This window comes from Corapipo altera, unplaced genomic scaffold, assembly GCF_003945725.1.
Source record: "Corapipo altera isolate COAL_440 unplaced genomic scaffold, ASM394572v1 79, whole genome shotgun sequence".
NCBI lineage: Eukaryota > Metazoa > Chordata > Aves > Passeriformes > Pipridae > Corapipo > Corapipo altera.
The window spans coordinates 4006251-4030437 of NW_020884927.1; the positions used below are offsets into that span (position 1 = coordinate 4006251).

Below are 24187 nucleotides of genomic sequence, written 5' to 3' on the forward strand. Positions count from 1 at the left end.
GCAGCGGCAGCGGCAGCGGCAGCGGGATGGGGATGTGAGGCGGCGCGGAGCCATGTCGGGGTGCGCGTGGGGCGCGGCGCCGCCGCTGCTGGAGGCGCTGGGCCGGCTGTGGGAGGTGCAGGCGCCGCTGGGCAGCGGCTCCTCGGCCTCGGTGTACCGGGTGCGCTGCTGCGGGGACCCGCGGGCCCCCCCCGGCGCCGTCAAGGAGTTCGTGCCGCCCCCGGGGCCGCGGCCCGGCCCCGCTCGCCGCCCCGGCGCCCGCCCGCCCGCCGCCGACTGCGCCGAGTACGGGTTCCGCAAGGAGCGCGCCGCGCTCGAGCAGCTCCGCGGGCACCGCAACATCGGTAACAGCACCGGCACCGCGACCCGGGCACCCCAAACCCCCGCACCCCGGCAACCCCCACGTCCTGGCAATCCCCACGCCCCAGCACCCCAACCCCGACACCCCAACCCCGGCACCCGGCAACCCCCACAGCTCGGCATCCCCCGCCCCTCGGCCCCCCGCCCCGCAGCTCGGGCACCCCCCAATCCTCAAACGCCTCTTCTCGGGGACCCTCGCGGGCACCCTCTGTCCCTATAGCCCCCACCTCTCCATCCCCCCCCGGGCAAACTGGTGTCTCCAAGCCGGGGAGGGGAACCCCCCCGCTCCTTTGGGAATACGGGCATCCTCGCCCCCAAACCTACCCCCGCTGGCAGGGCATTGTGCCTTTTGGGTTGGCACCCCTGGGTGGGCAGGTTTGAGGGCCCTCAGCCTGGGTGCCCCAAAGCAGCCTCGCTGTGGTGGGTGCTCTTGGTACCTCAACCCTTACCTGGACACGGGGTCTGCAGGGGATGTCCCCAGAGTGGGCAGGAGAGACAGACATCACCCTTTGTGTGGGCAGAGAGGGTCACTGCAGGCAGGGCACCCCTGAGTCCTCCTTTGGGCAGGGTGCCAGAGCTGCCCTGGCAAGAACCATGCTGCCTGTGGGGCAGCAGTGGGACAGTGTGTGCCTGCTGGCCTGCCTGGTCTGGGCTGGAGCTCCTGGGCTGCCTCCACAGGTGGGAATGAGTCTGGGAAGGGAGGAAGCCTGTGTATTTGAGGTGGCTGCTGGAAGTACCCTAGTTCACCCACTGATGCTATTTTTTTGTTTGTACGAAATATTTTTTAATGCCATAATGTGCCTGGACACCCAGACAGAGCTTGGGTCCCACTGTGCAAGATTTATCATGGGAAAGAGATCAGCATGTCTCAAAAAGAGTGGCACTACATCCAGTTTGCCCCCCCACTTATCCATGTCCCCAGTTGTCCTGAGCAGGAGCACCCAGCCCTGTCTCTTTAGCAAAGCCTGGTGGGGTGTTGTGAGACCGGCCTGTCCTCTGAAGCCTGTAGAGGTGAGAGGGCTGGTTTTCCCTTGCTGCTTCCCTCCGAAGCATGATTCTCCATCCCTCTGAACATCACCCGTTACAAAACAGCTGGGCTGCCCCCTGCAGCTGTGGTGGTGTGCAGTGGTGGAAGGGGATGACCGATGCCTGTCGCTGTGTCTCACTGCAGTGACTCTGTACGGCGTGTTCACCAACCACTACTCTGCCAACGGCCCGTCTCGCTGCCTGCTGCTGGAGCTGCTGGACATCAGTGTGTCCGAGCTGCTGCTGCACTCCAGCAACCAGGGCTGCTCCATGTGGATGATCCAGCACTGCGCCCGAGACGTTCTGGAAGCCCTGGCTTTCCTGCACCACAAAGGCTACGTGCACGCAGACCTCAAGCCACGCAACATCCTGTGGAGCGCAGAGGAGGAGTGCTTTAAGCTCATTGACTTTGGACTTAGCTTCAAAGAGGGGAATCAGGTTTGGAATGTGCTACTCTTGAAGCAGATGGCTCTGTGTTGTGTGGCTCTGTGATGCTTTCAGGTCATGAGTGTAGGACTTGACGTGACCTGATCAGAGTAGCTAAGCTGGTGCTGAGGGTTTCCTGGAAAAGGCTAAAATGTTGTCTGGCCCCAGAAACAGAAGCTCATGTTCCCATCTCCTTGCATGTCTCTGGTTTCTGTTGATGGCTTAGCCTTTGTACTACAAATTCCAGAGTTAATGATGCACTGAGAGAAGTGGTGTCTCAGCTTCTTGGGAAGTTTGCTAGTTTTTGCATGGTCAGTCCAGTGGGAGCACCCAGAAATGCAGAATTTGCTTTTATCATCCCTTATCATGGGTAGTAGGAGTCCAGGCTTCACCATTAGCTTCCCCAGTCAATTGTGTTATCTCTGGCAGTGTCCTTGTGCTTGTCTTTACCCTAGCTTCAGCAGCTTCCCTTTTTCAGGAAGTCTGGATGTTTCTTTCAAGCCCATGCTCTGGTTGCGGGTGGGCAGTATCTGTTCTTTACCGACATGGACAATCTCTGCCTGTTCTACTCTGCTTCTCTCATTTGCTGAGCTTTCTCTCTCTCCTTGCTGTCACTTTTTCGTTTTGGTGATACTGAGTTTTCTAAGTTTGTTCTTGTCCACTTTATTCTCTGTGGCTTCTCATGGAAGCAGAGAGCCTCAGGAGGTTCTGCTGTGGGCTTGATAGAGCTTCCTTTCACCCCTCTCTCTCTCAGTAAAGCTTTTCCATCAGGTAGCTTCATAGAACATTTACCTGTGATCATTGGGTGATGGATTTTTTCATTCAAACTTTGTCCTGGCTTGTCCCCATTCCGTCCATGCTTCTCTTTTAGAGGTTTTAAGTTAATAGACTTTTTTATACTGATTTACCTGGTATTAACAGTACAGCTCACTGATTGTGAATATCAGAGGGTTGTGTGGGTGACCTGTCTCTGAATTCTTTGGTACAGAAGCTGTTTTTAATGTTTGGGCTTCTTAACTCCTCCATGTTGTCTTCAGTTCTCCCACATTCTTGGCTGAGTTTGTGTTGGTAATCTGTTGCTGTCTATCAGCAAAATACATGCTCCTGGTGTCCTGTGTCTAATGCACATATTTTTATTTAATTCAGGTCTGTGTTTTGCTGCTTGCTCTGTGAGTTGCCTCGTAATAGGTGATCAGTTGTTTTATTTGCTTCCATGGTTCCTTCCAATCTGCTTTCTTTGGGCTGTTTCCTTTGCCCTTTCTCACAAACACAGTGGCTGCGTGGGGTGAACCGTCTGACCCTGCTTTGCATGTGCGCCAGGTATCAGCGTCTCCTCCCACCCCTGCCTTGGGCAGCAGCCTAAGTGCATGATTTCCTTATCTGAGTCAAAGACCATGCTACTTTTATGTATGACAGTCCTGCCAAGCTTATCCTTACGTCAAGTTTCCTGCCATTACTGTTTTAACAGAGAATGGCTGTACATACAGCGAGGTCTCAACCCCCTGCAGCTCTCAAAATGCTTTAGGTTGTAGGAGTGACATTCCATCTCACTCTTTTCCCTGGTGCCATTGACCGTGGTGTTTTCTTTATCTCTGAATGTTTTTTGGTGGGGCTGCCAAATTGCTGCTTTTGCCATGCTGGAGGTTCTGCTCCTTGCTGATAGGAGGAGGGACACTGATGAGCAATTTGTGTACTTTTTTTTATTTTTTTTTTTAGAGTTCGTAAACCACTTTTGAGCTCTGTTGCTGGAAAATGTTTTCTGTAAAGTGTATTTTCAGTCAGAGAACCAGATAATCTTGGGTTGACTGTATTATCCTGATAGGAATTCCCAATCCTGTGCCTTAACCAGGAAGTAGGCTGGCATATTCTGTGATTTTCTGAGTGTAAAACAAGCCCTCCCATGTTAAAAAGACGCAGCATGCAGTTTGTCTTTGTACACTTGGCTGGACAAAGCCACAGCTGACTGACCAGGTATTGCCTGGGAGCACAAGGCTGGACTGGAGCCTTCAGAGCAGCCCCTCCAGCCAGCACTTGTGTGGTTCTGTAATTTCCTGTGTTCTTTGAAGCAGGCAGTGTATGGGCATTTTCCTCTGCTGTGCCAGCCACAGCAGCTGGGCAGGTATTGATTGCTGCAGCACTTGAGGCTGTGAGGGGGAAAAGGAAGAGGTGTGTGGGAAGTGCCTTTGATAATTTCCTTGTCTGAGCATTAGGTGCCTGCTTCGTTCTTTTAACATTTTGTTCCAGAGAACATCAGCACTTGAATGATGGCAGCAGTTCTGATCCTCACTGCTCAGATAGGGCTGTTTGTGCTCTCACGCAGCCGACGTGGGAGCACAGTGTGGGTGTTCGACTCTTATCCTGAAATTTCTAGCATCTTCTGTGCTTAGGAGAGGTTAAAGGGCCAGTCTGCAATGACATCCAGCCTCTTCCTCCCAGCAGTGCTGTCTTTCAGAGAGGGCAGATGTTAGTGGGATGCCTGCTGTTTTGCTGGGAGATATTTTCTCTTCCAGATAGTCTTGTTTTTTCCTCAGCACAGCAGTACAGAGAGTTGAACTCCCTGCCTTGCACAAGGCTGTACAATGCTCTCTGTCAATTTAGCAGTAGTATTTTGGGGCCCCATTTGGAAGGATAGCTGTGAATTGATTTAAGGATAGAGTGGAGAACATGATTCTGGAAAATTAACTTTTTCTGTGTGTTTGGTCTCCCGTAGGATGTGAAATATATTCAAACAGACGGGTATCGGGCTCCAGAGGCAGAACTGCAGAACTGCCTGGCGCAGGCAGGGCTCCAGAGTGAGACAGAATGTACCTCTGCTGTGGATCTGTGGAGTCTGGGAATTGTTTTACTGGAAATGTTCTCAGGAATGAAACTGAAACATACAGTCCAATCTCAGGAATGGAAGGTGAGTGAGAGGGAGCTACTGAGAGCATTCTTGCTTGAACCAAACAAGTCCTTGTTCATAACCTGGATTTTTGAGGTAGCACCTGGCAACTAGATAGTGTTTCCAGGATGTTTCTCTAATCCTATTGCTTTGAGGATTAAGGTTCCAGAGCCTTAAAGACACACCTGCCCTGTGGGACTGGCATCTCTGAATGCTGCCTGTGTTCAGGTTACTGAAAGGTGAGGGTTCCAGGAGTCTGTGTTTGGAGACTGTGTCTTGCCTAGATTTGGTAGGCAAGTTGTCCTGGTTGTTGTTGTGGCACAGGAGTAAGAAAAAAATCAGTGGCTCATGTTTGTCAGCTAGTTCAACAGCACAATGACAGAAGAATTATTTGCTGATTTTAGTTTAATGTTAGCTCTAATTTGGGGATCTTTTTGTAAGTCTATATCCTGAGAAAACAAGAGGAAGTCTCTGTGTTGTGAACCTGTCCTCTGTTTCGTATGAAATAACCTTGTTTTGTGTTACCTTTCCCAGTAAGAATATCCTTTCAGCATCATAACCTCCACAGTCACAGCAAATTTTCCTGCATATGGAAATTTCCAGCTTTTGCACAGGCAGATGGGAAAAGCTTCTTTTGATGTGAGCCTGCTAGTTTAACATGTGAGGCTTGGGCATTGGGGATGTCTCACAAAACCCCACAGTACTAAAAGCTCTCTGCCATCCAGTCTGGAAAATGGTGGGATATTGCAAGCTTTGCACTGGTCTGTTTTTTACCTCCCTAATCACTGTTTCTTTTTCTTTGCAGACAAACAGTTCTGCCATCATCGATCGTATATTTGCCAGTGAAGGGGTGGTTAATTCAGCCATTCCAGCTTATCACCTCAGAGACCTTATCAAAAGGTATCTTATCATATTTGCCTACTGGTGCTTAAAGATGTGCTCTGTAAAGTCAAGGCTGTAGCCTTGCTCTTGGCAACTTAGAGCCTACACTTAACGCTTCCTTTTTTTTTAAATCTCCCACTGTACTCCTAACGAGCGCAAGCATTATCAGAGATGTTTTGGTTCCTCTGATTTTGGCACAGTTTGGAGTAAGTATGTAAAGAGGATCAGTCATGATGCTGATCATTTGGTCTTTCAGTGCTTAGCACTTAAAGCCAAGAGGTTATATTTGGAGAATACAGAAGACTTTGCTGCTTTGGGAGAGTGTCGTCAGAAACGAGGGAGAGGATCCTGCTGTCAGGATTCAAATGCACTTGTGAAACTCTACTGAGAAATCTGGCAAGGGGATTGTTGTTGCTGTTCTGTGACTGTGCTCTGAGGCTACAGAGTGAATGAGGACACAACTGGGCAGAAGGAGTATTGGGATCCACTGGTAAAGCTGAGTAGGGCATGTTCTCAGGCAAGCCCTGGGCTTTGAATGCCATTTGTGGAAAGATGTGGGAGCACCTTGGAGTGTGATAACTTTCATGAGACTGCATGCATGCCTGAGATGTGGGCTGAATGACCTGGAGAGGGTCAAGCTGGAACATGCTATGTTCCCTGTAAACTTGTAAGTGAGCAACTTTCTGGTGCTGAGAGACATCAAGAAGGAAAGCCTGCTCTGCCATATACCCAAAATGCTTTCAGGGGGTCCTTCTGGTGTGCTTCAGCTGCGGGTTGGAAGGTGTGCTTCTCACTCTTCTCTTTGTTCCATAACCACCCCAAAAATATGGTATTCCTCTGTGCTGGCTTCCACTGAGTGGAATTTGTCTGTGCAGGAATGTCCCACGCAAGAACATAAGTGTGTCTTCTCTTCCAGCATGCTTCATTGTGACCAAGGAAAGCGAGCCTCCGCTGAGAAGGCTTTATGCAGCCCGTTCTTCAGCATTCCCTTTGGTAAGCTGTGTGTGTCGCTCCTGCTCACGGCTCTCAGCATGTGCTGGAAGCAGCACAGAGTACAGTTCAACTGTTGTTTCTGGTTCAGGCCTCATTGCTGCTGCTCTGTGGCTCTTCCCAGCCCTCCATGGTACCGCAGCAGGCAGGTCAGAGTGATGCCTGTGCTCTCAGTGCTGCCCTGCCTCTCCAGCCACGTGGGCTGTCACTATTCCCTGGTTGGACTCCCATTAAATTCTGACCAAGAGGGTATTGGCAGCAGAATTCATCTCAGGGGACAGAAATAACCAAGATATTTACCTAATATTGTGACCATTGAGGTGGTTTTGAAGGGTGAAATGCTATTTATGGTGAGTGGATGGGTTTTCTTATGCCAAGTGTTTCCCAGTTGAGAAATTGCCAGGAATGTGAGTGACTGAGGCAGTGGCTGGTGGTGGCATGTGCTGCTGCCTCTGCATAGGTCAGACAGTCCCAGTGTGTTCTCAAGGTGTGAGCCTTTTTTGCAGTGACTGGCCTGCCTGTTCTGGTGCCTGTGTGGCAGGTCACGGACAGATGTCACTGTCACTTTCATCTGACCCTTAAATTTAGTGAGATAGAGGTCTTTCCTCAGGACCTCCCCATGTGGGTAGCAGGCGGTCAGCAAAAGGTGGGCTGAGATCTCCCTGTTTTCTGTTCCAAAAGCAAAACAGTAGCATCCTCCGGAGCTTGTCTTTTCAAGAACACCAGTGAAGAGCTCTGCATCCAGCTTTTCTGCAGCATAAATTAATGCTTCAGGCATCCAGCTTCTGGCTGGGCTAGGAGTTCCCCTGGAATCTTAGCCCTGCTTTTCTTAAGCTCCTTGCTGTACCTTGCAGCAAAGGTCACTAAGTGTTGCTTCTTATAGATACTGATATTTCTGTGTATTAGGCAAAGGTAACAACTCATTCCTGTTTTCAAACTTCACTTTCATCTCAGAAACTGGGGCTGTTGTAATCAAAGCTGCCTTCCATGGCTGAACCTTGCAGCCAGTAGTGCTTTAGAGCAGAGGGAACAGTGTATTGGCAGTGCTTTCTGATCTAGTTTTAAACACACAGACTTCTAACTGTACAGAGGAAGGTGCTTCTGTGGTTAGTGCTATGAGTTTATATGAGAGCTTCCATTTTTCTTAGTTCTCTTTGCTGGTTCCTTTCTTTGCCAAACTTGTGCTTATGCTTGTCTGCACAAAGAACCATTTACTGTTGCTTTCCTAGCAAGTCAGAAAATGATCTGTCATTGCCTTTCACTTGGACACAGCTTTTCTGTTTAGAGCAAAGACAGACGAGAATGGCTTTCCTTGTCATTTACAGCCAAGTCTTGACTTTCCAGTTCATCAGCTTCTTTCCTGTGTTGTCGGTGTGGTTCGTGTCACCTGGCATTTGAAGATGAGCAGAGGGACTGGGTAGAAAGTACCTCCTAAAGCAGAAGAGTATTGCAAGAAATGCGTTTGTCACTTGGGTACAAGAATACCAGATGGCTCTGAATTCTAAGTGTTGGTTTGTCTCCCCCTCTGAAAAAAGACATGAAATGAAGGACAAATTTACCTTAGTGTCTGTTTCTTCTTCTGCGTAGCAAGTGACAGGACAAGAAGAAATGGCCTCAAGTTGTACCACAGGAGGTTTAAATTGGATATTAGGAAAATTTTCTTCACTGAAAAGGTTGTCAAGCATTGGAACAGGCTGACCAGGGAAGTGGTGGAGTCACTATTCCCAGAGGTATTTAAAAGATGTGGCATTTGGTGGTGGACTGGGGACATTTGGTGGTGAACTTGGCAGTGCTGTGCGGGACTTGATCTTACAGGTCTTTTCCATACTAAATGATTCTGTGAATAAAAGGGGCAGCATGTAAGACCAAGGTGACACTTACATGTTCTTTCAGTCTCCAATTCATCTGCTGTCTCTTGGTTGCAAATAGTCCTGTGGAAGAATGGTCCTCAAAGTTCACTTGGAGCTGGAATATGCCTGGTTATCTGAAGGCAGCACTTTTCTTCAAAGGGCTGCCCTGAGTGATTCCTGGCATCATCTAGACTGATAAGGCCTTTCATACTCTAAGCTTTTCACAAGGGCTTTTCCATGTCAGGCAGGAGGAGATTTACGTCTGTGCTTACCTTGCATCTTTTCTTGGACTATGAGATCAACATCTGTCTGTGCCTAGTGAAGATGTCAGCTCCCTCATATGCATTATGTGCTTTGCTTGGAAAAGTATTTCCTAAGAAATAATAGCCTGCTTTGCAAACGTGGTTAGAAGGCTCAGGCTGGAGAATTGAAGCCATTTCCCTTTTCTGTCCACTCTCACTGTCAAGTGGGAGAGCTTTGAAGTACTGCTATTGTGTTCAGCTGCTGTAGCTGCCAAAACAAATAAACACATTAACGCTCTCTAAGTACTGCAAGTTGGGCCTCCAGATCTTAAATTCATGAGTGGCCTGCCAGTCCTGTCCAGGAACTGTGAAATCAAGGTTTTTTTCTTGGAGAAGTGACACTGTCCCTGCAGCTTTGAGTTTATGGAGGATATCCTCATTTTTGCTGTTAGCCTTTCCACCTTGACTGTTTCCTTCTCCCACAGTGGTATCTATACTACACTGTTCTGTGCTGCTTGTCTTCTAGAGCCAAGTGCCCAAAGTGTTTTATTTCTGCTCCTATGAAGTTGTTCACAGGATCACTGCTCCCCCACCTTGTGGCCATGCCTGATTCTACAGCACTGCATTATTTAAGTAACCAAATAGTTTTCCCCACTTCTGTTGCAAGATTGTATGGTGGTCTTCAAAGCAGTGGATTGCAGTTGGTTTTTGAAGAGGGGAGGTTTACATGCTGTTCAGGGAAAGATACTCTAGGGAGATCTGAGGCCTGTGCCTTAGTATGATTTAAGAACTGGAGTTACAGAAGCTGGCCAGCCTTTTTTCAGCTTGTCTGTTAGCAGTAACAGGAGAGGCAAGTTGCAGAGTAGTTCTTTCATCTTCTCACATCTCCACATATATGGGGTAGTTTGTTCAATGAGCGTAGTTCTTGAGGTCACATCAATTTCTGAGACTGAGCTAAGTAGACACAACTCTAGTCTTCATTTAAAGAGCAATTTCAGGTACTGGCCTCAGAATAATTGCAGAGTGCACTGAACCCATTGGAAGAGTCTCTCAGTGCACAGGTGAAGATAAGTTGGAAACAGAGAATACAGACTGTAAATGCAGGTAATGGAGCAGAGAAGCAGAACTGTTCTGCAAGGAGCAGCGAGTGCTTGTGTATCATAATGCATTTTGAGTCAGCTTTCTGTTTTCTTGCTCCTTTGATTTCTTTTCTTTAATTCTTTGGATGCCAAACAGCTCCCCATATCGAAGATTTGGTGATGCTCCCCACGCCTGTGCTGAGGCTGCTAAATGTTCTAAGTGATGCTTCTCTGCAGTGCGAAGAAGAATATGAAGGTTGGTGCAAGCCATGCAATTCCCATGTGGCAATGTTGTCTTACAGACTCTGTTTTGTTTGCCTCTGGGGATGTGAGAGCAAGCAGGTGAGCAATTGATAGGCTCAAGAACAGTAAACAAAGAGCTGCTCGGCTGAGATTTGGTACCAAGTGGTTCAACTGCACCAATAGAGAATAGACTGAGAGACTGAGAGAGAAAGCACAGATTGTAGGAATTTCTCGAAGGATCCCAAATTTAAAAACAAACAAACAAAAAGTTTATTTTTATTTTCTTCTTTGTTTAAATGCCTGCAGACTTCATTGCGTGTTTGTAGCTCTGAGCTTCCACTGGACATGTACAGGACTCTGGAGTTCAGTAGCACACATCCTTAAAAAATTGCTAATGAACTTATCCGAGATCTCAGCAGAGAACTGAAATATCTCATTGGAGTTCTGAAACTGTGGTAGATGGCCAGGCATGTTGGTGGAATTTGCATTTCTGCTTGCTGTCAAATCCATGTGAGTGGCAAAAGCTAGAGAGCTCTGGGAATACAAGTTTAAAGGCCAGGTTCTGCTCACACAAAGAAGGGCTTGTGGCAGCTACTTTAGTTCCCCTCCTCCCAGTGCCATAGCAGACACTCATAAATCCCAAATGTTTTAGCTACTGGAAGGCCAGTCCTTGTGTGCAAGGAAGAGCACTGTTCATGTGCTCCAAACCCTGCTCATGGAGGTTCACTGCCTGCAGGTCTGTGTTCCTGAGCCTCAGTTCAGACACTTCCATCTCATTACGTGGCCATTAAGCAGCATAAGCTTCTGCTCTGGCACTTCATGCTTGTTTATTTTAAATTGAGAAGAAAAAGCTATGTGTTGACTAAGTGTTCTTGATGTGTTATCTCGCCTTCATTTGTTTCTTGGCTCGTAGTAGTTTGCAAGTGAAAGACAACCAACTCTTTCCTTTCTCAGATATCCTGGAAGACATAAGGGAGGAGTGTCAGAAATATGGACCGGTGGTTTCCTTGCTTATTCCAAAGGAGAATCCTGGTAAAGGCCAAGTAAGTGAACAGGGGGAAGAGGCTGTGTATTCCTACATGCACTCCATGTGCTGCAGGACTGCTGCTTAGTGCCTGGAAATTTCTTGGCTGATGGAAGTGCTAAAAATAAATGGCTATTTTGAAGGACAGCACAGGTTCCTTCCTAGTTACATAAGGTTGCCCAAACAGCTTTAGCAGGGGGGCTGGGATATGGGATGGAAGTGTAGAAGCTAATGGGTGGGAGAGGAAATGTTGAGGGTGTAGAGCATTATCATACTTTCTCCCACCTTACCAAATGAGGAGTAGGAGATGAAATCCCAATTCAGAGAAGCAGCTCTTTCCTTTTTAGCTCCAACGCTCTGTGCTCAGCCAAGGATGGAGGGGAAGAATTTGTTCGGGAATGGTTTTCCCAGCTGCGGGGTGGGAGGGAGTGAGTGGCATGGAGCACTGGAAGTCTTGTTTCTCCTCTCTCTCTTTCAGGTCTTTGTTGAATATGCAAATGCTGGTGATTCCAAAGCTGCCCAAAAAATGCTGACTGGAAAGATTTTTGATGGCAAGTTTGTTGTGGCTACGTTTTACCCACTGAGTGCCTATAAGAGAGGATATCTGTACCAAAACTTGCTGTAGGCAGTAGCAACAATCAGGAGAGTTGTCTTGCTCCTCTTCCTCACGTGTTTTAAAGTTGAATGTGCAAAAGATCTTCCTAGCCCTGCTTTCGAGTCATCTGTGAAGGAGAGATGCGAAGGACTTGAATGGGCTTTGAAACCTTTACTGCTGCTTTGTGATGTGCCGAGGAGGCCGGGATGGCTTTCAGCGTGTGCCTGTGTGTGTGTTGTGCTTGCTCATGTGCAGGGGGCGTGTGGCTCTGCCCTGGTGGGCGCTCGCATGGCAGGAGCGGTGACGGTGGGAGCCTGGCAGGCCGAGCAGACCTTGGCAAGCTCTCTTCAGCGATTTGCAGTGAGACCAAAGTCTTGGCCTTAGCACTGGACTTGGCTCTAGGGAGAGGGTTTCTCTGTTAAGCTTTCCTATAACTCCAGTGCTGGGGAGGAAGAAGAGGAGGAAGGCTTCCTTGCTTTTTGTTGATACCTATAATAAATAAAGAAGCAAAACCATCATCCTCTCTAAAGCAGACCAGGAGGACTTTTGAGTCTTCTCATCACATAGAGCAGAGGGAGGCTGTGAAATCGGATCTGCTGAGCCTATGGGGTTGCCCTGTCACCGCGAGCCAAGCAGAGTCATCCAACTGACCTGGCACAGACATCTGTGCTGAGGCAATGAGATGTGGATGACAATGCCTGTGGGGAGCTGAGCTTGCTTGTATGCCTGGAGTGGGCTGGGACTGGTGGTGGATAGCAGGTCAGAGCAGTGGCAGCCTCAGTCCCCACACAACCTGTAAGCACTTTGTAGCCTGAGGTGATGTGAAAACCCTGCCATGTGGAGTCATCTTTCTAGCACATACCCTGTGCTGGCACTGATGCTCCCTAGCTCTGATGCCAAATCATCTGTAATATGTAAGCATCTTTAGGTGATGTTTTTGGAAAGGAGTGCTACAGCACGCAGTATTCTTTGTGTCTCAGCAGGACTCCTGCCCTGCGAGTCTTATAAGAACAAATATTTGTCTGTTGTAAGTCCCATGCTTGGCTTTTCTGTGATGTGTGTTTTGGTTTTGCATTAACCCATTAGACTTGTAGATTAGAAGCACTGACACTTTTGGTCCTTCATAGGTTACACAAAGGGCCTGAGGCAATCTGAGATCCTGTATGGAAAGGGCTTAATCAGTCATCAGACTGGACTGGCCAGGAGAAGGTCTTTCCCACTGTCAGGGACAACAGCCATGTGCTTTTGGGGAAAAAGCACTGGGCCAGCAGCATCGCCGCTCCCCCCAGAGCACGCTTTGGTCCTGTGGCTGCAGTGCTCAGGCAGACACTGCACAGCTGCTAGTGTGGGGTTGGCAGTGACTTGTTTCCCAGGGGTGTCCAAACCTGTAACCCAGCAGAGCCTCTCCCTGCAGGGTAGGCACTTTGTTCCTGATGAGCACAGGGTGAAACAGCCCTGCTTACAGGATGACCAGCTTGTGGCTGGTGGTGGCTTGTGACCCTGGTACCAGTTTTAGTGAGGAGGAGAGCCCTCCTGAATTCTTTTCTCCAGCTGAAATACTTGTGGGCAGCTGCCTGAACCATCCCTGACCTTCCCTGGAATAATACCTGAATTACCTTGCAGTTTACTGTTTGCATCTTGCGGATGCTGGACTTGCTGGAATCCTGCACTTAAAAGTTCCTGTTGATTTTTTGCCCTGTGTGTGGTGTGTCAGAAGATCCAATGTCTGTAGCATTTCACAAGTCTGAGTTCCTCTCTGTGCTGGTGTGTAGTCCTGTCTACCGTGGCCCTTCCTAAACTCCCCCTGAAAGGACCAATCTCTGAATTCTTCTGTTGCCTTTGAGATGTGTGGGCTTGCCAGGGAAAAAAAAAAATGCCACAATGAGTTTTAAGGTGTGATTTGCTGATCACATTTTTCTGGGAATGACGCTACTTTGGTGTACATAGCTGTTAACCAGCTTTGGGGTGTGTGATTCATTGCTTTTAATTTAACTGTCCTTGCAGTGAAACACCTTTTAGTGTCTGGGAGGAACTGGATCATTAACTGGGTGAGGGTTTTTCCTATGTGAAGAGCAGTGTGAAGAAGTATTGGTAGGCATTGACTGACTGCCTCAGCTCTGCGTTGTTGCTGTCCCTGAGGGGCTGAGCCAGGGGTCAAAGCACTTCGGCCCAGACTTACACATGTTGAATGCCATCATGTCAGCAGCATTAAGCTGGCAGGAACAAACCTGAGAGTTCCTGCCCTGCTGAGTGCCACCCACGTGGGGACACAGGGAGCTCCCCTGGGTGCTGTCAGCTACAGCAGTACCAGGACAGGGAGATGTTGAGGTGCAGGTGCAGAACTTGAACGTGTTTTAAGTTCTCACGTGCATTTCTCTAGGACCGTGAGCTGCTCTGTCATCTTTCAAGCATATCTCTTTTTCAGTCAGAATTATGCTTTGGGATTTCAACAAAAGAGCTGTGCCAGGATTAATCTTTAGAGAGGAGCTACAGCCTGTTCCTGCAGCATGGTAGAGCTCCTCCACTAGAGTTTGGATGGGGTTTTGTTCAGCTGCTTTAATAGGACCTAAATGAATCCTCCAGATGCAAACTTCTGCTATAAGGTCTTTTTCTCCTGATGTTCACTGACCAGGCTTGAGCACTGAGCTGGGCAAAAACCCCAGAGCTGCTTTTCATTTTCCTTCTGGTGAGAGCTGAAGATGCTGATTTCTGTCCTGTCACTGGATCCATCCCTCTGCAGGCTGTGGGGTACAGGGAGATTTCAATGCATTTTGTTGTTATTCCTCACCCTCTGTCTTCAAAGACTTTCTCCCAAGATGAGGCTTACTCTGGTGTCTCAGCATCCTAGTGGTGGCTTGGCATAAGTTTTAGCCCTGCTAAAACCTGTGAGTTTCTTAACTCTAGATTGTATCTCAGGTGTGAGTGGTGATTCAGTCCAAGGTGTCTGTCGTGGCATGTGCCTGGATGGGCCTGGCTTTCCTTGTCTCTAGATTACTGCCTGCTTGAGGTGCAGAAGTGTTGAGGCTTTCCACTCAGATGCTTGCTGGGTTTCCTGGTCTGTGCTGCTCCCTCCCAATAGCCCTTGGTGTAGCACTGACCTATGTAGTCCTACCTTAGTCGTAGGGTAACTGGTGTTTAAGTCACTGGCCAAAGCACAAGTCAGCTCTGATTTTAGCTGTATTCCTAATTTTATTCTCACTGGTCTTCAGCCTCCTAACAACATAGCCTAACAACGGGCACCGTGTTGCACCCGGGTTGTCTTTCCAGAGGGTTCAGTACACTTCCTCCTGCTGTGGCCCCGGATCCTGTAACCACGTGCCTCCCTTCGGGTTAGATGTCAACTGTTGTATCCCGTCATGCACCCTTGCTGAGCAGATGTGTGCTTGATACAGGTGATTAATAAACGATGCTTCAGTAGGAAGTGGTTGTGCAGTGTGCTGTTCTTGTGGCACTGATGGTGAAAAAAAACGTAGCTGGGCAAGTTCTCTGTCACCCTGCACCAGTCTGGGGGGACAGGGCTGTGACCTGGCCATGGTGGTGGTATTTATGCTTGGCTGTTGGAACTTACTCACCTTGTGCGCCAGCAGGGCTGAAAACCCCGTTGGGAGCGCCGGGGTGACCTCTGCCTGGCCAGAGTCCACCGTGTCCCCTCCCAGTCACTGGAGGCTCGGCTGCTTGCGGCAGCACCGCCTACGGACACCTCACACGGGCGTGTTCCTCGCTCGCTCTGGCATAAGGGCTTCCGAAGGGATGTCATCCGGGGGGGAAACCACTCCGTGACGCAGGAGCCTTCCCGGGAAATGATGCGGGTTGCACAAGGTCCCGCAGCCGCCGGGGGGGCCGCGTGGGCGGTTCTGTGGCTGCGGCCGCGCTGACACAGCCCCGGGGCCGTGTCGCAGCACCGAGCCCGGCAGAGCTCGGGAAGCTGGGACAACGCTCTCGGGTACACGGTGCGACTCTTGGGGAGGGTCCTGTGCGGGGCTGAGGGTTGGACTGATGGTCCCGGTGGGTCCCTTCCAACTCGGGATGTTCTGAGCCTGTGACACCACGCCCCCTCTGAATAACGGGACGAGCGGTGTCTCACCGGTCCCGGACCGGCAAGGTTCCCGGGCCCGTCTGGCTGAGAGGGCTGTTCCCCGCGGGGCTCCTCCTCCGCAGGGACTCGCGTGCGAATTTTTGGGGGGATTTGGGTTTTTTCCTTATGGGCCCCTCCCCTCCGGCCCGGCCGGGGCCGCTCGCTGACGTGGCGCGCGTTGCCATGGCAGCCTCCGGCGCGCGCCCCCGCAGCGGCCGCTCCCATTGGCGGCGGCGCCGCGAGGGGGTCGGGCCGTCCTGCCCCCTCCCCCGGCGCCTATTGGGCGGGCGGCGGGCACCACGTGGCGCGGGGCGCGGCCATTGGCGGCGCGGCGGCGGCGTGAAGCTATAAAATGCCGGCGGGGGCGCGTCGGCCCCGCGGCGGCGGCGGGCGGGATGGAGGCGGCGGACGCGGTGGACGTGGCGGACGCGATGGACGCGGCGCTGCGGGAGCGGCTGGAGGCGGGCGGGCAGGGCCACGTGCTGCGCTTCTGGCAGGAGCTGGGCGGCGCGGCCCGCCGGGCGCTGGCGGCCGAGCTGAGCGGCATGGACGTGGCCGAGATCAACCGCTTCTTCCGCCGCGCCCGCGGGGACGGCGGCGGCGAAGCGGCGGCGGCGCTTGACGCGCGGATGGAGCCGGTGCCGCGGGACGTGCTGGGCAGCGCCAGCCGCGACCGCGGGCTGGTGCCGCGCTGGGAGAGCCGCGGTAGGTGGCGGGGGCGGCGGGGCCCGGCGCGGCGCGGTGCCGGAGCCGCTGGCCCCACGCGTGTGTGCTCCCCCAGGGCTGGCGGAGATCGCGGGCAGCCGCGTGGCCGCGCTGCTGCTGGCCGGCGGGCAGGGCACCCGCCTCGGCGTCCCCTACCCCAAGGGCATGTGCGACGTGGGGCTGCCCTCCCGCAAGACCCTCTTCCACCTCCAGGCCCAGCGCCTGCGGCGGCTGCAGCAGCTGGCGGAGGAGCAGCACGGCACCCCCTGCCATATCCCCTGGTGAGCTCTGGCCCCGGGTGGCCTCTGGGGAACAGGGAGGTGTCGGCAGGATCCCGTTGGCGCTGATGGGCCGGTGTAGCCCTGTGGGTGTCAGCAGCCCGAGATCCCCCGGATTCGTTCAGTTCCCCTTCCCAGGCCCTGGGCTGATGCAGAGCCCCTTGACCGCCCAGGAACAATGGGTTGGCGCAGCCCCTCTTGATACCAGTGCTATTGCTATGGGCATATCCCTTTGGAGTTAGTGGTTCCAAGCTCAGTGAGTGGCACTGGCAGGTCCCACGTTGTCAAACTCAGCCCCATGGCCCTTGGGAAGGTCTGTCATGTGCCCATATGGGACAGCAGCCATGCAAAGCAGGGGTCTAGGCAGCAAGGGGCAGCTGTGGTGCTGTGAGCAGGAGGTTGCTGTCAAGGAAGAAGCTGCTGCGGGTGTCCCCTGCACTGTGCAGGGTGTTTTATGGTTTTGGAGATACATGTTGCAAGGAAGAGTAAAGCTCTTCATTGGCTTGCCAAAGTGGTGGCATCATCTGACAGCAGGTCAGATCTTCCTAAACGTGGAGAGGGCTGTTCCCTATATTCGGGATGAGGGGTGTGAGACCCTGCCTCTCCTCCCTGCTCATTGGGGGTCTTCTGCTCTGCAACAGGTACATCATGACAAGTGGCCGCACTATGGAGTCCACCAAGGAATTCTTCCAGAAGCATTGTTATTTTGGCTTGAAGAAGGAAAACATCATCTTCTTCCAGCAGGGCATGCTGCCTGCCCTGGGGTTTGATGGGAAAATCCTGCTGGAGGAGAAGGGCAAGATTGCTATGGCACCAGGTTAGTGGTGGGAGCTGATGGGAGGGGTGCACAGAGGCTAGACGTGGTGCTGAGGACAAACTTTTTGGAGTTGGAGTCTTGCAGTGTGACGTGGCTGACGGGTGATGTAGGCTGAGAGGTGTCTGTCTTGGCAAGGAGGACCAGGGTGGGGTATGGCTGGGCTGACGACCCTCCACACCATCTCTGTGGGGAAGGAGGATGAGCGAGGGTGGCTGATGGGACTGCTGGGTGTTGCTGCAGCCCCAATAGTTTGTTCTCTTTGCAGATGGCAATGGGGGCCTGTACCGAGCCCTGGGGGCACACGGCATCGTGGACGACATGGAGCGGAGGGGTGTGCAGAGTGTCCATGTGTACTGCGTGGACAACATCCTGGTGAAGGTGGCTGACCCCAGGTTCATTGGGTTCTGCTTGGAGAAGGGAGCAGACTGTGGGGCTAAGGTACGGTTTGGGGGCTGGCAGGCACTGCTTCCCTTGAGCCGAGTAGGGTCTGTCCTGCTCCTTGCCTGTCTTCCCTGATTCCTCATCCTTTGTTTTCTGGTTCACCACATTCAGAAGGGATGGCTAAGCACCAGGAGCATACTGGTGAAGTAGCACATGTTGCCAATCCTACCTGCCCCTTGGGTAGTCCTGCCTGCCCTTGGCACTGTGGGGGATGTGGGGCATCACTGAGCCCTGCCTGGTGCCATTCCTCTCCTGTCTTGCACAGGAATGTGGCACTGACAGGCCCAGGGCTCAGAGGTCCCTTAGTGCCTGGGGCCAAGAGGCTCCTGGGGAGTCCTGGGGAGCTCCCTGATTCACACCTGGATGCTGGGCAGCTGTTTTCCAGGTGGCTGTGGGTAGCACAGGTGGACAAGATCCTTGCCATAGGCTGCCAGCTGTCCCCAGGAGTGACATCCTGGGCCACCGGACCAGGATCTGGTGGGTGCAGCTGACACACTGAACCCAGCCCTGTGTGTTGTGGATAGGACATTGCATACTCCAAGCTTTACCTAAAGACTGGCTTAACAGCCAAAGAGGCTGTTTTTGTTTACATTGGGCTTGGCTCTGGCAAACAGACAAGAGGACTTACTGGGTCTGAAGCTTTCAGAGAGCAAGCTGAGAAAGGGAAAGCAGTTCCTCCTCCTGGCTTGCACGAGAGAAAGAGGAAATAAGCAGAATGCCCTTTGTCCCTACATGCCACCCCACTGTGGTGACAGTGATGGGTAGGGATTTGCTGTGCCCAGATGGAGGTATGTGGGTTGCTAGGAAGAGGAGGGAGGTCAAGTGTAGGGGGATGGCTCTGCTGAGCCAGCAGCCTCCTGGTTGTGCACAGCAAGCTGCCTAAAAATATCCATCCCTCTGCCAGCTGCACATGGGCTTGGTGCCAGATCCTGCCCGCACCCTCTGGGTGTGTCTGACACCCTGTCACCCATTTCTGCCATCATCCTCCTCTAGTCCCCATTCCCAGAAGTACCTGAGAGGGGAGGGCTCCAGCATCCCTATCCCTGCACTATCCCAGCACAGCAAAAAGCCTTGGCAGGGAATGCTGGGTACAAGGGAGTATATTGGAAGTGCTGGGCTTTGGATGTCTCTCTGACAGTCCTTCCCTTGGGCAGGTGGTGGAGAAGACCAACCCCACGGAGCCGGTGGGTGTGGTGTGCCGAGTGGATGGTGTGTACCAGGTGGTGGAGTACAGCGAGATCTCCCTGGCCACTGCCCAGAAACGGGGTCCGGACGGGCGGCTGCTCTTCAACGCGGGCAACATCGCCAATCACTACTTCACCACTGCCTTCCTGAAAGATGTAGTCAAGTAAGGGCCTGCTAGGGTGCTGCTGGAGTCCTGGTGCCAAGTGGAGTCGACTGTACCTTGCTTTCTGTTGGCTAAGCTCCAGCTGTTTGCAGGTGTGCTGATGTGAGGCCCCTGATATCCAGCCTCTGCACATGTGGCCTGACCCTTGCCTCTCCACACAGTCTCTTCCTTGAGATAAGATTTCTTCTGGCCATAGCTGGATGCAGCTTCCGGAGTGCAGGCGTGTGGAGCCGTCCTCTCCTGGCTGCCATGGGGATGAGCAGCCTGTGCCTCAGGGAGGCTCTCCTGCTGCAGCAGTGTCTGAGATGGGGACGTGGCTTGCTCAGGCAAGTGACATCTCTTTCTTGGCCTGTTGCAGCACTTATGAACCACAGCTGCAGCACCATGTAGCTGAGAAGAAGATCCCACATGTGGACATCACTACAGGGCAGTTAATCCAACCTGAGAAGCCCAATGGGATTAAGATGGAAAAGTTCGTCTTTGACATCTTCCAGTTTTCCAAGTATGTCCTTTTCTCTCCACGGGGAAGAGGCTGTTGGCTCTGCCTTGGGCAGCTCTGAGAGCCTTCGGGGTGGTGCCAGGGGTGTGCCCACTGGTGACGCCCTGGCATTGGGATAAGATGCCAGCTCCTGTGCTTTGCCACAGCAGTGGATGTTTGTGCTTGGAGATGAGCAGCAGGAGGGACAGGCGCTGTGTGCTTCTTGCTTGGCTGAGCCCTGCTCCTGGGCCAGAAGAACATCTGCTGACTCTACAGCCCAGGCCCTCCCTTCCCTCCTTCATGACTGTAAAAAACAGCCCATGGGTGTGGGCTGTGGGAGGGCCATGGCCCCAGCTCAGCCACCCTGGCAGGGGAGAAGTGATGAAGCAGCCACGATTTCCAAACCTGACCCTCCCATGCTCTGTTTCCCCCTAAGGAAGTTTGTGGTGTACGAGGTGCTGCGTGAGGACGAGTTCTCTCCCCTGAAGAATGCAGACAGCCAGAATGGCAAGGACAACCCCACCACAGCCCGACATGCCTTGATGTCCCTGCACCACTGCTGGGTTCTCAATGCAGGGGGGCACTTTGTAGACGAAAACGGCACACGCATCCCTGCCATCCCTCGGTGAGTTGCTGCTCCTGGCACTCCTGCATCCTTTTTTGGGCTGGATATAAGGCACAAGGCAGTCCCCAGCCCTTCTGCATTTCAGTGCTCCTTATAACAGTGTCACTGAAGTGACCAGCTATGGGTCCTTTCTCCTGGATGGTCCGTGGGGCAGAGCTGGATGTGGGCTGAGTGGTGGCCACAGGAGCAGCGCTTGCTCACTCAGCAGCAGCTTTCCTTCTTGATTCAACACCTCTGAACCAAATCCTGCCAGACTGCCTTGCACAGCCAAGGTTGCCTCTGCAGGGAGGAGGTGGCTCCCTAAAGCCCAAGAGCAGCAGCAGATCCATACAGCAGCCAGGCTGGAGTCAGGGCATCCCTTGACCACAGGACCCTCCCCACAACCCCTCTTTGGAGATCAGCAAAGCTCAGACTTGTTCTGCTGTGTTTTTTCCCTGCCTCGCTAACCCTTGTCTATTCCCATGTAGCATCCCAAACGGAAGATCCACTGCCACGCCAGCAGATGTCAAAGACAAGTAACTATACCGTGCAGCGTGCATGGTGGCGGGGCTGTGCTTAGGTGCTAACGGGCTGTAGGCCAGGCCGTGGGTGCGTGCTGGGACAGGTGCCCGCAGCCACTAACGGGGCTGGGGGGCTCTGGGCCGCATGCTGGGAGCGGGGCACGTCCCACCGCTCGTCCCCGTGGATGCTGCTTCTCATGGTGGCGGGCAGTAGGCAGCGTCTGCTCCCTCCTAGGATCCTTTCCGCAGGGGCAGCTGGCGGGGATGACTGGATGGGGCTTGTGCTGCTGGTGTGGATGCGGGGTGGCAGCAGCCTCATGCTGACTGCCCACAGCCCCCAAAGGACACCCCACAGGCGGGATGCTGTTGGGAAACATGCTGGCACGTCCCTTCGATGACACCCCCCTGTTAATCACACCATGGCACAGCACAGGCTGGACTGGTCCTGGCTGGTACCAGTGCTGGAGACGGCTGCCATCTCCCGATGTCCGCCAGGCATCCAGGCAGATGGAAACAGGATTGAAAGCGTTGAGTTAATGTCAAGCAGGCTTTGATGTAGCATGTGTGAATCACATCACAGCAGCCAGCTGTGCTTTGTGTGACTTCAGCTCTTGAGGTTGGTACATCCAGACCATGACACCAGGGAAAGCCCCTGGCTCAGCACTTGAAAGTTTACAGGAATACACGGGAGAGCTTTAACACTTCTGTTAACAGCAGCACGTTCTGTAGGCACAGGGCAGGTGGGGTGTCTGGGACTTGGTCTGCGAGTCATTCACCAGCTCTAAGCAAGCTTGTTACCTTCCCCGCTTCAGAAGTTGTATCTTATAGTACTTTCTGGTGAGATATTCCTAGGATCTCTGTTTTAATTCCAGACTCCAAGCATTTACAGGCTTATGACTGGGCTATCACACTAGTTATAACGTAGGAAGAAGGACACACCTTATCCTACATTTACTCTTCATTGACAGTTGATGTCAATTCTTTTCTTTTTTTTTTAACAATTATCTGGAATCTAACTCCAAGGCAAACACAAGTATGAGAGCTGGGTTAGGATGGGTGAGTTTTATTTACAGCTGGGACAGGGGGGTTGCTGAGTGAGTGTGTGGCAGCAGGGATGAGCTTTAACCAAAGTGAAGGGAGCATTGTCATGGATGACATCCTGCCATGCCTGCCTGGCTGCCGTGACGAGTGGCTGGGAAGGGGCACCCTGGGGTGCTGCTGTGGCTCCTTGTTGGCTCCACATGGCTGCACCCCCATGTCCAGTCTTATATGCCAGCTGGATCCGGGGAGTATCTGGGAGGGGGTCCTACGAAGGCTAGTGGCAGCAGGAGCAGCCTTGGGGCCCCCACACAGCCCCCTGCCCAGCAGTGCTGCTGCAGTGGCCAGTACTGGTGTGGTTCTGATGTTCTGCTCTGCCAGCGTGCAGGCGGAACAAAGGAGCTGAAACAGTTGATCTAAGAGGCAAAGGCAGGAGGAGCAAACAGTGCTGCAGGGAGCATTTCTGAGCGAGCAGACAGGCTTACCCTCCGTCCTCAGATTGTGCTTTAAGCAGGAGAGTGCTGAAAGAAAGACCAGTTATAGCCAGCAAATGGCAAAGTGCTGTGTGAGTGCATCTGCCATCACCCCAAGGGTGCGGGAGGAGGAGGAAGGAGTGACTAGTTTGCATGCAGCATCAAAAATAGTGGGGCTGGGGACACAGGCACTGCTGTAGTTGCACACATGGAAAGGCATCATGAAACCCACATCTAAAGCTCTCTTCCCTTTCAGTCGCTGCTGGTATCTAAACTTTCACTTGCACCTCTGTGAAGAGCACGCAAGGCTTGACTAACCCAGGGCAGCTCTCTGCTGGTGGCAGCTCTGTGCTGACCCCCCACCTGGCATCAGCAAGATCTTGGGCCCCGTCCATGTCCCCTGGTGGAATGTAACTAACTCTCCTGACTTTTTCTCTGCAGCTTGAAGGATGCAAACGACCTGCCAATCCAGTGTGAAATTTCTCCCCTCGTGTCCTATGGAGGAGAAGTGAGTACTGACTCTCCAGAGCTGAAGAGGTCCTTGCAGATGGACTAGACAGGTGGAGGGGCTGGCAGGGCACACACGTGAGGGGATAAGCCATGGATGTGTGACTTGAATTCCCTGTGGGGCTTTTTGAGACAGTGTCCCCCAAGCTGCTAGCCCAGGAGGGGACCAGAGCCACCTGTGAGCAGCTCAGTGGGTCAGCAGAGCAGATGACACGTGGTGTGTTCCTAATGAGCCACTTTGTCTTCCTGTAGGGTCTGGAAAAGTACGTGAAGGACCGAGAGTTTCGCGCACCTTTGATTATTGACGAGGATGGGATCCACGAGCTGGTGAAGAATGGGATGTAGTGGCAGCAGGGTGCCCAAGCAGGGCTGTCCATCCTGCCAGGAACTCAGACACATGAAGGTTTATAGCTGTGACTGATTGGGGCTGGTCCTGCTCACTCCAGCCCTGTGCAGGGGAGGATGTGGCCCACTTGGTTCTCAGCACATTGTATGCTTCTATTTATATTTTAATTTAAAAACCAAACACTTTATGGATTTCCCCTGCCAAGAAGCACAGCTATGGTGTGCTGCTCTTTGCACTCCAGGCTGTGGGCATTTATTTTTAAACATGTATATAGTAGTACTCATTGTACATGCAGAGAGAGGATTTTTATGGTACGGGGCTGGGATTAATCTTGAATTTTTATTTTTCTTAAATCTACATGACTATTTTTTTTTAATAGGGTCCCTGTCATTGCCCATGTCCCTCCTTTTGGTCATCCTTTCTATGTTGCACAACTGGAAGCACCCAATTAAACTCTGAGTCCCTCCTGTTTGTCATCTGGTGGTGTTTGAGTGACGATGACTTTCCACAAGGCTCTGCTCATGGAGTAGAGAGCTGACTGTATCATACCACGTGCTCTGCCAGTGCAGCAAGGGTTGCTGCCTGGGGTGGCTGCAAGCGGGTCCTCTGGCCTGCAGTGCTTGTTTTGGGGCATTTCTGGAGGAAGCAGAGAGTTGCACTTTCCTCTTGTATTCCTGCAGACAGTGGCAAGCCTTGAGCAGGTAGGAACAGGCGGGTGTGCTGGGCTGCCGGAGTGCTCAGGGTGAAGCCAGCCTGGCATGGAGCCCTCCAGCAGTGCTGTGTGCCCTCTGCTTTTCCTGAGAGGGCTCCTTCCACAGCACACTGCTGTGGAGTGTGGCGTCCTGATGCCCCCGGGCAGAGCAGCTGTGCTGCCTCCCCTCCTGTTTGGGAAAAGAAGGAGCTTGGCCAGCTCCTCTCCTGATCCTGTCCCATCACAGCCCCGGTGTGGTTGGTCACT

The 24187-nt window shown here is 52.3% G+C and overlaps 3 protein-coding genes across 4 annotated transcripts; 2 read left to right on the forward strand and 1 right to left on the reverse strand.

The window, feature by feature from the left end:
- Positions 1-14: 14 nt before the first annotated feature.
- On the forward strand, positions 15-15019 carry UHMK1 (U2AF homology motif kinase 1). The gene is made up of 8 exons (XM_027658348.1): positions 15-344; positions 1532-1824; positions 4523-4714; positions 5499-5593; positions 6492-6568; positions 9894-9992; positions 10934-11022; positions 11482-15019. The coding sequence occupies exons 1-8, from the start codon at positions 53-55 to the stop codon at positions 11626-11628; spliced, it is 1284 nt and encodes a 427-aa protein (XP_027514149.1). The 5' UTR covers positions 15-52; the 3' UTR covers positions 11629-15019.
- On the reverse strand, positions 14768-15898 carry LOC113954268. The gene is made up of 2 exons (XM_027658360.1): positions 15171-15898; positions 14768-15049 (listed from the first exon to the last, which is right to left on the reverse strand). The coding sequence occupies exons 1-2, from the start codon at positions 15896-15898 to the stop codon at positions 15010-15012; spliced, it is 768 nt and encodes a 255-aa protein (XP_027514161.1). The 3' UTR covers positions 14768-15009.
- Positions 15899-16062: 164 nt separating this feature from the next.
- UAP1 (UDP-N-acetylglucosamine pyrophosphorylase 1) lies at positions 16063-23705 on the forward strand. 2 transcript variants are annotated; one of them, XM_027658558.1, is made up of 10 exons: positions 16063-16378; positions 16455-16659; positions 17298-17473; positions 17739-17911; positions 19069-19262; positions 19621-19764; positions 20177-20365; positions 20833-20880; positions 22818-22884; positions 23136-23705. In XM_027658558.1, exons 1-10 carry the CDS (start codon positions 16069-16071, stop codon positions 23226-23228), a joined length of 1599 nt encoding a protein of 532 aa, XP_027514359.1. In that variant the 5' UTR covers positions 16063-16068; the 3' UTR covers positions 23229-23705. The 2 variants fall into 2 exon arrangements, with proteins under 2 accessions (XP_027514359.1, XP_027514362.1); XM_027658561.1 differs by lacking the exon at positions 20833-20880.
- The last annotated feature ends 482 nt before the right edge of the window (positions 23706-24187 follow it).

Bases quoted from the DNA above. Each gene is read 5' to 3' on its own strand.
- UHMK1 (XM_027658348.1), top strand. From the start codon at position 53: ATGTCGGGGTGCGCGTGGGGCGCGGCGCCGCCGCTGCTGGAGGCGCTG. The intron at 1,825-4,522 runs GTTTGGAATGTG...GGTCTCCCGTAG, and splicing joins GCTTCAAAGAGGGGAATCAG to GATGTGAAATATATTCAAAC. The intron at 9,993-10,933 runs GTTGGTGCAAGC...TTCCTTTCTCAG, and splicing joins GTGCGAAGAAGAATATGAAG to ATATCCTGGAAGACATAAGG.
- LOC113954268 (XM_027658360.1), bottom strand. From the start codon at position 15,898: ATGGGAGCGGCCGCTGCGGGGGCGCGCGCCGGAGGCTGCCATGGCAAC. The intron at 15,050-15,170 runs GTGAGTAAGTTC...TTTCACCATCAG, and splicing joins CAGCCCTGCTGGCGCACAAG to TGCCACAAGAACAGCACACT.
- UAP1 (XM_027658558.1), top strand. From the start codon at position 16,069: ATGGAGGCGGCGGACGCGGTGGACGTGGCGGACGCGATGGACGCGGCG. The intron at 19,263-19,620 runs GTAAGGGCCTGC...GGCCTGTTGCAG, and splicing joins TTCCTGAAAGATGTAGTCAA to CACTTATGAACCACAGCTGC. The intron at 19,765-20,176 runs GTATGTCCTTTT...TTTCCCCCTAAG, and splicing joins GACATCTTCCAGTTTTCCAA to GAAGTTTGTGGTGTACGAGG.